Below are 15,146 nucleotides of genomic sequence, written 5' to 3'. Positions count from 1 at the left end.
TGTTGCGCATCTTTAAGATACTTTTGGCGAGCTCGCCTCAGTTGAGTTCAGCGTTCAGTGGTTGTAGCTCAAGTGCGCGCGCTCCCCGGACTTTTTGCAACTTTTGTCCTCCGCGAGATCTCATGCGATACGAAACGATCCCATCCGAAGAACCCCCTCTAAGTCCCCCAATACCATCGCTTTCGCGTCGCGATTTTTGCCGAGCTCTTTTGTGCAGCAGTTTTTGCGTTTTGACGACGGCATTTGCGAACCGAGGTGCGCTGTGAATGAGACGCCAATTCCGCTTGCGGAACCATCAAAAAATTGTTGAAAAACTATAGATTATAGTTTTTGGAAAAGTGCCTGCGATTGTGCAGATAAAGAAATGTGAATACCAATTTAAGTCCATTCACTTGAGCAACAAAAATTTTAATTTTTGGTAAAGCTCAAACCAATTAAAAGAGTAAATAAAGGTAAATACCATGGGAATTATTGTAAGTTTATGAAAGACATTAAAGAAATGTAGTAAATTTACCAGTGCTGTCCAATTGTACTTTTATTTATAAACGTTTTTGTTTTTTTTTGTTTAAATAGTGCAAATAATGAAAAGTGAACAATATTTTAAAACCAAATTGATTGAAATTTATTGAATGAATGAATGTTAAATTAGACTTAAAAAGTCTAATTTACACTTAGGTAGGTGGTTAGTAATGAGCTGTTAGTAATGAAAAACCGAAAAAGAAAATGCTCTTAAATTATTTTAACATGAACATTAACATTACAGAAAATATGATTATTATTGACAATAAATATTTATAATTGAAAAATCTATGGTGGGTCCCAGTAAAAAAATATGCCAGATATATTTACAATTTGAATAAACGGTGCTTGCAATTTTCCTTAAAAAACCACATTGTTATGCTCTTTTCATTCTTCCTACTCTATCACTTTACTTCATTAAAATTTTTAAATATATCTGGTATATATTTTAAATAAATAAATTATAAAGTATCATTTCTAGAACGTTTTTAAAATAAGTCGATTTGCTCAGCCAAAAATCAAGGGATCTGAAAAATCAAATTGTAATGGACAATTCGGTGTTTTTTTTATGTTTTGAATAGATCCAATTTTAAGGTAGATATTCAATATATAAAAATTGAGTGTAGGTGTACGCCGATTTTTAAGCCAACCAAAATGTATGACTTCTTTTTCAAAAATATTAAATAAAATTAATCAATTGTAAACCCGTTGACATCCCACATTTCAGTGATAAGACTTCCAGGCCACCTGGACCCCTAATCATGAATCACACAATTAATCAAAACTGTGTAGAATTTCACAATCCCAATCTATAATCTTTAACAACCTTTAATAAATGAAAAATTCTTCGATTTATGTTGCTCGCCTTTGCTTCAGGGGTTTCCCCCCACCCGCAATGGTAAATATTGTTGGTTATCATGAATATAGGGTTTCATTTGCAACTATTTAAGGCACCGATTGAGAGCTACAAGGTTATTGAAAGTTAATGCAAGTATTCGAAATCTATTCCATCTGAGCAGGCGAAGGTTGTTTAAACCTTTTTGAGTAAGGCGCCATGAGTTTCAGCCTGAATGTAAACAGAACCTGCATCAAAGTTTACTCTAAAAAAGTTGAAGTGGGGCGCCCATACTTCTCCGTAACTTCAATGCCTTTCGCAATATCGCTGGGGTGAACCGTCAAGCGATAAATAATATTGAAATTGAAATAAATACTGCAAACAAAGTGTAAGAAAAACCGATCGATTTACACTTTAAATATCGTACCTCTCTCTCGATTTGTTTAATGTATATATCTATATCTATATACATGCGAGTATTTTGTTGCCTTATTGATAAGGCGATCGCCTCGATATGTTTTATTAGCATAACACTTGTGGTGCGCCGCGTTTTGAGTTCAAGTGCCTCTGGACAAGTTGGAACTGCATTTTCTTTTTGTTGCACTCTTTTTTCTTATTCAAATGCCGTTATCTGGACGGCGTATATAGATACAGCCGTACAGATACCATTACCATTTGCTGTAACGATCGAGTGATTGATTATTTTTACAGTACAATAATAAATATTTGTCCATCGTTTGTGGCGTTGGCTGCTTAGCCTAATTAGATAAAAATGGAATGGAACCTGCTCCTTCTCGTTCTTGGCGTAGCATTATCTCGACTGCGTTTTCCCATTTACCATATTCGGTTCTCCTCCGACCGAACTGAACTGATTAAGCCCGACCAGGCCAAGCCAAGACGAGTTGGGTCTTATTATGTAGACCCGTGTCGACAATTGCGTCGAAGCTGTTGTTTAAAAAGAAAAATGAGTTCAATTTGTTTGCTCTGGCCTGATAAGACACCGCCGGCAGGTGAGGTGAGATAAAGTCACCAAAAGAACCTGTGTCATGCCAACTCTTCGACTCAGCACTTTGCATATCATTGTCGACGTGTTCGACTTTTGAAAAAATCAATTAATTGGATGGGTATCGGCTTGATTGAAGGATTCACGACGGTGACTATTGTATGCTCTAAATTTATAAATGTTCATACAAAAAAACTTGTACACATTGCCCAGACTTAAAGTAATAACAAAATCAATTGAAAAGGGCTTAATATACTGGAAGTTATATGTGAACATTCTGATATGATCCAAAAACAAGAAAGGAAAGCTAACTTCGGGCGGAGCCGAAGTTGATATACCCTTGCAGAATACTCTGTAAATTATATTCTCCAAAATTATTCATATAATGCATTCTTAATACTCATAAAAAATCCCAACTTCCTAACTTTACAAACACGAAAGTTATGGCATTTCCGATCAATCAGTTATATGGCAGCTATAGGATATAGTCGGCCGATCCTTATGAAATTTGGTAGGTCGGATTGATTGGCCAAATATAAAACCCATAGAAAATCCCAACTTCCTAACTTTACAAACACGAAAGTTATGGCATTTCCGATCAATCAGTTATATGGCAGCTATAGGATATAGTCGGCCGATCCTTATGAAATTTGGTAGGTCGGATTTATTGGCCAAATATAAAACCCATAGAAAATCTCAACTTCCTAACTTTACAAACACGAAAGTTATGGCATTTCCGATTAATCAGTTATATGGCAGCTATAGGATATAGTCGGCCGATCCTTATGAAATTTGGTGAGTCGGATTGATTGGCCAAATATAAGACCCATAGAAAATCTCAACTTCCTAACTTTACAAACACGAAAGTTATGGCATTTCCGATCAATCAGTTATATGGCAGCTATAGGATATAGTCGGCCGATCCCGGCCGTTCCGACTTATATACTGCGTGCAAAGGAAAGAAGGGTGTGTGCAAAGTTTCAATTCGATAGCTTTAAAACTGAGAGACTAGTTTGCGTAGAAACAGACAGACGGACAGACGGACAGACGGACATGGCTATATCAACTCAGGAGGTGATCCTGATCAAGAATATATATACTTTATAGGGTCGGAGACGTCTCCTTCACTGCGTTGCACACTTTTGACCAAAATTATAATACCCTCTGCAAGGGTATAAAAAACCTTAAAATGTTTGCTAGACTAGGATTAAATTAAAATTGCCTAATATATTTAATAAGATAATAAATCCCTTATCAACCAAACAAAAACATATCCATTCATTGCGATCCCGGGTTTCTTTAAAAGGTTTATATCAATATAATTTGAAAATCAAATTAGATTTTTTCAGAACGATCTTTATGAGAAGGGTTATGTAAATTAAATATTTTTTTTCGTTTCTTTTTAATAAAAAATACATTTGAATAATAGTTCATATAATTTTATATATTTTTATTCATTCTAAGAATAGTTTATATGTCATCGTCGTTAAAAATTTGAGGAAGTGATGCACACAACAAAGCCAGATATCAGTTGATTGAAATCTTATCACGCCTATAATTTTCACATATAATTTAAATATGAATCACTTTATTTATAAAGAATGCACATAACACTTGGCGACAAAAGCGAGTCAGTTGATAAGTGATAAGAATTATTGATTTCTTTGCGGTTGATAAGCCAATTTCGTCAAAAGGATCCTGCATCTCCTCCACCTCCATCCTCACCATGCAGAAACGCGATACGAACGATCCAATAAAATATAATTTGCAAAATTAACAAATAAGTTGAAGGCTTGTGATTATAGTTTATTAAATTCACCTGATTTCGTTTATTGCGCCCTCCACTCGAGCTCACCTCACTTGAGTTCTCGGTTCGGTTCTGGTCGGTGAGTGCCGCAGTTCTAGGAATTCGCGATTCTTTCGCCAGGGTAAACAATAGAATCTCGAAATATGGGCTGATGTTTAGTCCGAGCGAAGTTCATTGGGGGCTTGTTTGGTTTAACACGTTTCACATTTCGCAATCTTTAAAATCGGTTCGTACCGGTTTTCGGTTCTTCGTTTCAATGTTTTGGGTTAGGTAAGGTCCGGTGCGATAGTACTTGCGTCAAGTGCCAATTTAAGGGTGAACGATTGGACGGGGTTGAGGGCTATATGCCTGTTATTTCGTCCATTTTATGAGTTTTCAATTGGGAGTTTTAACATTATTTTTGGATTTGTTAACGCCAATAAAAAGGCGTTAGTCAAACAAATTTTTTTTTTAATTTAACTTTTTTAATGTCTCAACTATACATACTATCTTTTGAATCGTTGCTAAGCCTTTTATTTTAAAATCTAATTTGCATTTTTAAATGTTTAAACAAAACATTGAAATAAAACTTAATGTAATAACTTATTGATATTAGAAGCAACTTTTAAAACCCTTAGGTTTTAAGCTTCAAGAGATACATTTGTTTGTTGGTAATTAGGATTTTTACACAAACAGGTTCTTAATATTTGTCTGAAAATAAAATTAATCTACATTGGGCCTTGCATTTTTTCTTATCTAGAAGGCGACTTGGAACGTGACAATATAAGCCAAATATCGCAATTCCCAGAAGCATTTCCCCTTTTATAGATCTTGACTTAGCCAAAGTTATGTGCTTCCCCTTTATTAACCTTTTCCACTTCCGCACTTAAGTGGTTCTTATATAAATCGATCAGTTAGTACCACGTGATGGCTTTTAGATCGGCGTCTGTTCTTGAGAACCCGCCTGCCAATAAACGGAACCAATAACAATTCTGCCTGACACAAGAACAAAACCAAAAACAATGATAAATAAAATTTGTCACAAGTTGAAAAAGCTGGAACAATGAATGGCATTCATTAGTCAATTACAGTAAGACCTGGCTAGTTAACAAACACAGGCGGTTATCAAGATAGGGCCGGGTGATACCGCGAAATGGAAATGAGTCAAAGGCAAGTGCCAAATGGGGGAAATGATGATGTCTAGATAGAAAGACAAATAATTTGTTTAGAATTAGGAATTTGGGTTTCGGCGACAAGGCAATCGGTAATGTGTTGCTAATTAATATTGAGCTGCAATGGGGTTAACTTGTCTTAGTTGGTAAGTCACAAATTGTTTCATTTAGTATTTAATATTTTGCGTTTTCTGTTCTTTTTTGTGGAGTAGAGCTAAGTCGACTTGAGCCACAGGAAATCTCCCTTTGGCACTTTACGAATGGCGCCCCATTATTCATAAATATGAAAAAATTCAGACCCCCTTCGATATTAGAAGGGTGACAGAAATCGATGGGAGACCTCTTCTATTTGGTTATGCATTAAATGTAATTAATTTTGTAAATTCCGTTAATATTCATGGACTTTTAACTAAACTTCTATTAGCATTTTAAGTCCACAAGCTAAAAATATATTTCTATTAATTGTCAATTTTTTAAATGAATTTATCTACATATTTCTGTCGACCGTAAGCCTTTCGCTGAAATTGATTAGCTAGGCAAGCAAAAATAAATATTTGCGTGAAATGTTTCAGCGGAGGAGGAGGCCCACTCCTTATGAATGCCAAGCCATTGTCACACTCGGGTAAAGGTCACCCGATCTTATCCATATATAGGAGCAGACCTGTCCACCCAGCCCATCAATATTTACATTTTACTATGGATCGTGTCGAATTTGCTGGCGAAATTGAAATTAAAGTTAAATATGACTGAGGAGTTTTTCGATACTAAAAAGCGGTTCAAGATTATTTGTATTTGTAAATATTTACAAACCAAGAAAATTGTAACTTTTGAATGACTTTTGGCCCGCAAATTTGTTCATGTTATGAATAAGCGCAATTAATAAACTGATTCTAAAATCTTATTAATTTAAACTACAATCAACTTAAAAGTTGTATACCTTTACCAATAAAAGATTAAAGACTTAAACAAATTGATAAAAGTTACAATAATAATTAATTTTCTGAAGTCCATTTATTAAAAAATAAATGTTAAAATTGTCCCCTTAAATTAGCTGTATATTTTACAGAATTGGACATCTAACTCTTAACAAAGCAAAAGATGATTGCCTTGAGTAAAATTAAAAATAAATAAGAGTAACATAAAGTCTCTGCAACTCAAATTTTGGGCGGTTTGAGATTGTAGCTGAGAAGGTAGGAGTGTATATAACTTTATATTAGTCACAGTTTTGACTTCCGGTCCCATTAATAATACCAGTTGATAAATTCACAATCGCTTTCTTTAATATAATCTAAACATGTAATAAAAAGTACATATACATGACATAGATCGCTCTGACTAAGGCTTCCCCTACTTAAACTGTTAACCGTCTGGACAAACAGTTTGTTCCCATTTAGAACCAAAATAAGTTTCGTAATACGCTTATGGGGTTAAACGCTGGTAAATATATAACAATAGCGAGGAGAGAAATCGGCCGCGTCACTTTCCACATTTCCGCTGCACTCGGATCTATATCAAAATCGGGAACTGAAAACTCTTTCTGCTCAAATAATAGAACATGACTTGGTCTTAACAATTTGTTTTTTTATTAAAGGCACATTTAAATGGCATTAGCAATTATGCGTGTTTAGGGCTTATACATGAATGAAAATTTGTTTCTGTCGGAATTTATTGTCTGATTATTATTTTATTTTTATACGATTGTCCCCGACCCCTCGGCATAACTACTGTTTCGTCTATTCAACTCTGTCTGCTTCTGCGTTTGTGGCTTAAATGGTCAAAAACATCGGGTAGATGACTTGTAATTACGATGGCGGGATCGGAGTCTCTACGAGTATCGATGTTGATGTGAAGGGTTTAGTACGCCGAAAGCACTGGGAAGCTTGTAAATAACCAAAAGTACACTGAGAAAAGTTATACCAACTTAAAATATATACTTAATAATATGTTTGGGCTCTCTTGAATCGATATTTTATTTAAATTATCATCAGCTAAAATATATATTTTTATTACATCATGTTGTTTTAAGCTTTATATTTCAAAATCAGTTGCGTGCAAATAGAAAATAATTTTTACCACAAAGAATAATTATCTTTAAAAATAAGTTTAAAAAAACATCTTTCAAACGAAAAAAAATATATTGTATTACAAAATAATTAAAAATGTACTATATTAACAAATAACTACCATAATTCCTATTTTTAAGGGAGTTTAAATATTTTTCAAGTAAACAAGCCTTTTGTTATGTAAAAAAACGTTAATTATTCAGTTTAATATTTGTTCAGTGCAGAGTAGCTAGCTATTTTCTTCGGCTGGCGATTATGAATATTCAGCTTGATTGCCTGCTACCGTTGAAAGACTTTGTCAACTGTTTAGGGCACCTCCATCCCCCCTTTGCATCATACAACTGATAAACCAAACAAAATTAATAATGAAATGGCATTTTTGGTTTTTAGTTTTCGGCCACGTCATGTTGTCGCTCTTGTCCCCTAGTGAAATTTCAAGGGAATGAGCAGATTTAACCAAAACAACATAAACCGAAATTGAACTAATTAAAATGACAAAAAAAAAGCGAGAAATCAAGAAAAGAAGAAGCTCGTCAGGTGCTTTCAACCTGCAGATAAACAGGTTCACATGTCCATCATACTTTGCGTGCGGAGTGATGAGTTTGCATAAATAATTTTCTTTCCTGCTCGTCTTCTAAGCTGAAAATGCGATTTGAGCTCTTTGAATTTCTAATTGTGGCGGCTTTTCGCTTACCCAGAATTTCCTTGGCTCTAAAATATTTTTTAAATTTATTTATTACCATGACAATTGCTTTGATATAATTTATGGCTCGTTCATGCTCGCCCCCACGACACACCCTTTATGGCTAATTAATCTTCTTTGCCTAATTACAGACCAGAGTTTGTCCACTTGACCAAGTTGCGGCTATCGGCTCTAATCAAGGTTCCAAAGTGTTTTTGGAGAACTCTTTCAACTGCTATCTGCGCCGGGAGTGATTACCTATGTGCTCTATGCTGTTGCTGCTGTTGGCACAGTTAGCCGAAAACACTGATTATGCCATTGTTGCTAGCAAACTACTATCAGCAGCAACTTCAGCGACGGCAGCAGCGTGTTGCTAGCAACAACGGCATGTTACTTGAATACAAAAGCCATTGCAATACAAATCAGGCCAGCAACAATTGCAGCAGCAACAGCAGCAGCGACAACAGCAACAACCAGCGACAGCTGTCCGCAGCGGAAGCACTAACAATGTCAACGCCGACAACAACATCGAAGTATACAGTCAATGGCGAGGCCACCGAAAGCGTTGCAGCATCCACACTGCTCTACCACCATCCGCACCACAGTCATCATCATCATCATCACCATCAGCAGTCACAGCAGCAGCAGCAGCAACATCATCACCAGCAGCAGTTGTTGCTGCAGCAGCAGCTCCTGCAGCAACATGTGGCCAGCAGCTCGCCGCTGCAACATCTGAGCAATCTGTTTGGCCAGCATTTGCCTACGCACAGTCTGCAGCATTTGATTGCCGCCGAGTACTGGCAGCAACAGCAGCAACAGCACCCAGCGACAGCAATTAAAATCGAGCCAACAACTCAATCAGGGGCAGCAGCATCGGTCTTTAGCTTCACGCCGCAGCAACACGTCAATTTTGCCGCCTCATTAGTCGCATTACAGCAAAATGATGCCCTGCCCGAGGCAACAATGGCAACAGCAACACCGACACCAGCGACAACTGCAGGAGCAGCAACAGCAACGGGCCCTGCAGCAGCGACAACATCAGCAGCATTGCAGGCGCCAACAGCAACACAAGCAGCAGCAACAATTGACGACATCGATGATGATGATGACGACAGCAACATCGACAACCACATGCAAAATGCAGGCGGTAAGTTTGATGTTTTATGATTATTTTGGCAGCTGCAACAGATCTAAAAGGGGAGCTTGAAAAGTTTTAATAATATTAAAAGTTTTATTTTCCAAGCAAGTATTTTAATATTTTTTTTCCCTTGTGGTTTAGGAAGATAAAGGTTTTAAACGTTTTAGTTTTATCATTATTATTTTGTCTATTTCCCTATGCATTGTTAAGATAATAATTTGTATACATTTATAAAAATATTTTTTTACCAAATTTTTGGTAATTTACTTATATAAAGAAATCGGGCTTTATAAACTAAACTCATGACATTGAAATACCTTTTGCAGCACCTCAAATTTTAAGTATATAAACAATGGAAATTGAAACTATTTTTATTATTATTAATAAATTATTCCATATGCGATTTTCCATATTATTTTCGGATACACAGCCTTTTGACCATTTGTCAATATACATATGTGCATAAAACTACAAAAATGTTTTTAATGAATAAAATCGTATTCGTTTGTATTTCATTGTTTGGTCCCAATTTTTCTTCTAAGGCTCATCCTTTTAGCACCCTTCGCTGTTTTGATAATGCAAGCTCATTTCCATTTCCTGTCCCGATCACGCTTCGTTTTAAGTCTGCTTCGCTTCGATCCACCTCTCATCTCCGTTTTGGCAACGTGTGTGTCTTTGATTTATTATGCGGCCTTTATTTCATTCATAAAATGAAATGATTATGCTGTATGCTATGGCTGCTCGCTCACACTTTCGTGTCATCTGGGCCCGGACTTATTTTCATATCATTAGCCTCATCAGCAGACACGTTTGCCGCACTGCACTTCCGCACCCACCTCCGCAGCCGTCCGAAGGTTTGGGCTTGGATCCCGGCTCTTAAACATCATCATCAGGGCCAACATTACCATCATCGCAGCGCCCTCTCATCAGCCAATCGTCGACTTCTGTTTCCCTTTTCTTTTAGTGTCTTTCAGTTTGCTTTTCACAAAATCGTCTGCTGTCTGTTGTCTGCACGCAATATTCGTAGATGTAGAAATACTTTTGTTGGTTTAGGCCACCACTTGACGTGTTTGGTAGGAAACTGGAATGAATAATATTCTGTGGTCAAGTTTTGAATATCTGCTCGCTTGATAAATGTCTCGGTCTGAGGAAATTTACATGACCCCACAGCTCAGGAAACGAAATCGCATGTGGAGCAATTAAATTATATTTGTGGTCGGAATTATGGAAATCATCATAAAGCCTTTAGGGTAATGTGCTCTGCTTAATTAAGAAATGACACTAAAAGTCTGTATAATGGCTTTTTTACAAGCCAAAATTATTTTAATTTGTATTCTGCTAAAAATAAATAAAGTATGTAATTATTATTGCGTCCAGGTGTTTAAATTGCAATAAATATATGACTTATTTAGGTCTGCAAAATGAAAATGGCATTTTTTAGTTGCTTTTAGCCCTAGAAAATATTTTTACTTACGCCTTATAAGCACTCAAGTCTCCAAACCTTAGGAATATATCTCATATTTTTTTGCTATGCCTTCTATTGAATATGAAAATCATTAATAACCAACCATAAAAGTGTTATAATCACGTCAGAGGTGTCAAAAGCGAGTCCCCTCGTGCTTCTGGGCCAACCCACCGCCTAGACATCTAACAAATTGCCAGCCTCTGTGAGCACGTGGATAATTGATGAGCGGAGCCACAGTCAAGCCTCTGTCGACAGACCGGGGCAGACCGTACCTGTGGCAGTGCCACCAGCTCGGTCACACCTCCTCCCCGTTTGGCATTTTAGCATAATTTCAAGTGCCCTCGAAGTGATCCCAAAGTGCTTTGTGTCTATCCCATAATTATGCCATTTGTACAACAGTTTTGAGCCTCTGCCGAGACGGCAACATCAAACTAATTTGAATATAATTTCATAGAAAATTAACCACTTCGTTCTCCGCTCTCAGTTATTTATTGCTTAATCCTTGTGGTTTGTGCTGCGGAGAACTCGTGCCCCGGTTTGTCTTTTATGCAAATTCTTTTTTAATAACCCCGGCGGACGGGAATTCTCCGCCAGCATCTTTTGTTCGCTCCACCTTGATTGCAGTCTGTCAGCTATTGTCTGCGTTCTTTTGGAGGCCTCTGACGCCTTTTTTTCGGTTTCATTCAACTCTTTTGATGGCTTTTGATTATTATTGAAAGTGATAAATGAAGATGAGTTCGTGTCCGGGGCGAGTGCAGTAGCAATTTGAACTCATCAAGCAGCAGCCAGTTGACTGATAGCTCTGATTGCTACCTGAAAAGCTCACAAAAGAATGGCAGCCGAGGATTATGTAAAGTGTTAACAACTGACAGTATTCAAAATAACCGAACAATAATTTTCTAGCTAGCCTGAAGACTCTAGTAATGACAAAGTTCCAAGTTTTTAAAATATTTTGGGTTGTATATTAAAACAAATATTTATTTGTGCTCTTATACAGTTCATATCCAAATTTAATATAAATTCAAACCATTAAACATAAAAAAATGTTGAGCTATTTTGCAATTATGTTTTATTGACATCACTTAAGAAAACGTCCTTCAGAAAACAATATAATTAAATATGTTAGAATACCATTTTAGTTTTTAAATTTTTATCGGTATTGACTTGTTTTACTATCAGGATCAATATCAGAATTTAAATAAATTCAATTTAATTATTAGGACTTAAGCAACTAATGCCCTTACTTACTAATGTTCCTTACTTAAAAGCTAGCACTGCTAAAATCGTGTGTCCACTAATTTAGATTGATAAAGTTATACTGTTTATACTTATATTATCGGCGAAAGCGATCGCCCTGTGAAATGATGATTTATTAATTGTATTAAAATAGAGCCGGCGACCGCCTATCAGAATCATCAATCAATATAAATTTAGTCAGATTCCGCTTTCAGCCAGCTTTTCATGAGCGAAGTAGGAAATTTCAATGAGCTGGTCTGGGCATTAAAGTTCAATTCGTTATCCCATTAGGCCATTAGGCTGGAGTACTATTACCGGCTAAATGCCCAGTTAGGCATTTGGAGTTGCAAATTGCTGGGAGAAACGTTCTGCGGCTCCTTCGCCATCATTGCCATATAACCAAATCCCTGGCCAGGGCGATCATCAGCCATTTGGCCAAGTGCAGCAGCCATTAGGCCCAGTCGATCCGGGCTCCTAACTACTTAACTTGGCTGCGAGACCGAAACCAAAGCCGCGAGAGCTGACAACTGTCAGAATTTAATGGCGGCTTCAATTTTTATAACCAAAGCACGACTACCGTCAAAAGCGGGGAGGGCAGGCACATCCACAACCACAACCACATCCACATCCATCCAGCGTTCGAGTCCGAGTTTGAGTTTCAGTTCGAGCCAAGTTAAAACAGATTACGCCAGCCAATCTGACGAGGGCTGAGGCCGCTGCCGCCGCAAATAAGAAATGCAAACGAGTTGGGGCACCGGCCGAGGCCCGAATGCAGATTTCAGAGGCACGATATCGGTTCAGAGGGGAGTTACGGACTGCGTACCGCTCTCGTGGTGAGTTGTATGTGTGCAGCATGCAACATGAGTTCCCACAGTCGCCGCGGCGGTTGCTCTTTGGCAACGCCTTCGAAAACTGATGACGTTGTAAGGCAGCCGCAGAGTTGAAGCCGCCGCAGCCTCCCCAGTCCCTCCCCATCCCCCGCGAACTCCTACTCCTTTGGCTGATGACTCGGAGACCTCGACATGCATATGAGCTCGATGGGTTGGAGATGGGAGCGTGAGGCACGGAGACTTACGATAGTCCAGGTGAAAGCAAGATATAGAAGTCCCAAAGGCTTATGTATAACGTTCAAAATTAAGTTTTTCTTGAAAATTAATTTATAAATGTTGTACCTATTTTATAAGGTATCATCATCTTTAAATTATTTTTTCAGTTCAACCGGGTCTTTGGTTCATAGTCCTTTCAGTGTGATCAAGCTATATGTTAATGGTTATTCCAGTGTGACCAAGCTATGTGTTGCGGTTTACTTTAGTGTGGCCAATTAAGTTACTGAATATTAAGTGTTACCATGCAGTTTCCCAGTGTGTTAATATTTTACCTTGTTTGTATTTACCGTATGCTTTAAGAGTATTTGCAGATGATTGTTATGGTAAATCATTATCCATCTATTACCTATGAAGAACACTGATGCTTTTGCCTGCAGTTTAAAATTCATAAGACCTTATTAGTGTTAATAATAATGAACTATGAATCTGCATTTACCTATAATGTGTAAGAAAATCGATATAACTATTAAGCACCCATTCAGATTTCCATTACCCCATCGCCATTTCCTTAATTTCATTAAATTGACTTTTGCACCTGCTTAAGCTTGGACCAATTTCAATATGCTTCAGTCACGCTCACATCGCAAAGCTCCGGGTTTTGGACCACAACCATAACCATCACCATCATCATCCACGCTCGTCTTCGTCGTCGTCGCTTATCTGGCAAAATTTGATCAACGTTTTCGCAATTCGGGAGCTCCGCCCCGAAGGTATTTCCATAAATATTCCTTGGCCCCAGCTTCAGTATTTTGCCTGGCTTTTGCTGCTTTTGCTTCATTTTGGACTGCTCAGGTTTTGCTTTTTACTTTTATTAGTTGGCCAGTTGTCTGTGCTGTTTGGGCTGATGTTGCTGCTGCTACAAATAAATTAAAATTATGCATGCTTAGGCATAGGGCCCTGGGAATTTGTTTTGTGGGAAAGCCTCTTTTGTCTTTGGCTTTGCTTCGATTTTTGTTTTGTGTTTTTTTTATTTGGGGCTGCGTCTTTTTGGGCTGAACTTAAACAAATATGTTTCGATGGGTGCAGATAATAATTTTTTGCACTGAAATTTATGTGTGTGGGAGCCGATCGTTTTGGGCAGAAGTTGCTTATGTCAATGGGTGGGTAATAAAATGTACAATTATGGTAATTGTGGGTTGAGTTTGTTTAACAAGGTTTTCAATTGCGAAGAGGAACTTGTTATTTTTTTACTAATGTTTTAAAAATAAATCTTTTCATATATATAAATAAGATGGGGCATTTATAGTATAAAATACCTTATTTTTCATTTCAATGCTTTTACATTTATTATGTTTAAGAGTTAGAATGATGGGTACAATTTTGGCGTAATAAGTTACTTTGAGTGCCAAATGTATTTTCTTTTTTTGAAGAATTGGTTTTAAGAAATCCAGTCATAAATCCAAATTTTTTAATTAATATAAGAGCATTTTAATAATCAACATTAAACTGTATATTTAAATAACATAAAATTGATCAAATATGAATAAAAAGTTTAACCTCTTGTATATTATTTGGATTAATCAATAAAGTTGGAAAATAATGAAGTAGTTTAATATTCTGTATCTGCTGACTTCCATTTTTCGTTAATATAATATCTTACTTTTTCTTTAATGAAAACATCCCCTGGGAAAGCTCTTTAAATGCATGGGCATTTAAAAATTTTAATAAAATTGCAAGGAATTGCATTCGATTCCGTTCGAAACGAATTTGTTCAGGCACGTTCGGGCAGTTAACTTAGTTTGATTGCTGGCCAATGGGCAGTCGCCTGAGTGCCTCTTCGATATGTTTACCATAAAAAATGGTAAATTTGTGCTACGTTCTGTTTGAATTGAGCATTGCAGTCTGGGAAGCCGAGGCCTGCATCCTGGCGCCTTCATCAGAACGCATGCCGCTGGATTTCCAGCGAACTGAGCGCGTCGTAACTCATACGCCTCGTGGGCTCGCAGCCAGCGATTTAATTTGCACCGCCGCAGTCTTCGCCTCCAATTAGCCATAATAAAGTTGAGACGTGATATTTTATTTCGGTTTTGTGGCTGTGAGGAAATTTGCCTACGTTTTGTGCGGAGGGGGACTGCTTCTCATAAAAATCCGTCGACGACTCTTTCCGCAGAAAACCCAAAAAGGCAGCTGGTCAAATTATA

At 37.2% G+C, this 15,146-nt stretch overlaps 1 protein-coding gene across 1 annotated transcript in view; it reads left to right on the top strand.

Annotated features, from left to right (window-relative positions):
• Positions 1 to 318: 318 nt before the first annotated feature.
• Positions 319 to 15,146, top strand: part of LOC108050610 (protein nubbin) — a 48,026-nt gene continuing 33,198 nt past the window's right edge. The window contains exons 1-2 of the mRNA XM_017132374.2: positions 319 to 452; positions 8,213 to 9,207. Of these exons, the coding sequence (XP_016987863.1) occupies positions 8,373 to 9,207 (835 nt within the window). The 5' untranslated portion in view covers positions 319 to 452; positions 8,213 to 8,372. The remainder of the gene's footprint in view (positions 453 to 8,212; positions 9,208 to 15,146) is intronic.

Source organism: Drosophila rhopaloa, unplaced genomic scaffold (genome assembly GCF_018152115.1).
Source record: "Drosophila rhopaloa isolate 14029-0021.01 unplaced genomic scaffold, ASM1815211v1 contig_2, whole genome shotgun sequence".
Classification (NCBI taxonomy): Eukaryota; Metazoa; Arthropoda; class Insecta; order Diptera; family Drosophilidae; genus Drosophila; species Drosophila rhopaloa.
Note: the sequence above shows the minus strand (reverse complement) of the source record. Positions and strands in the feature narration are given on the sequence as shown.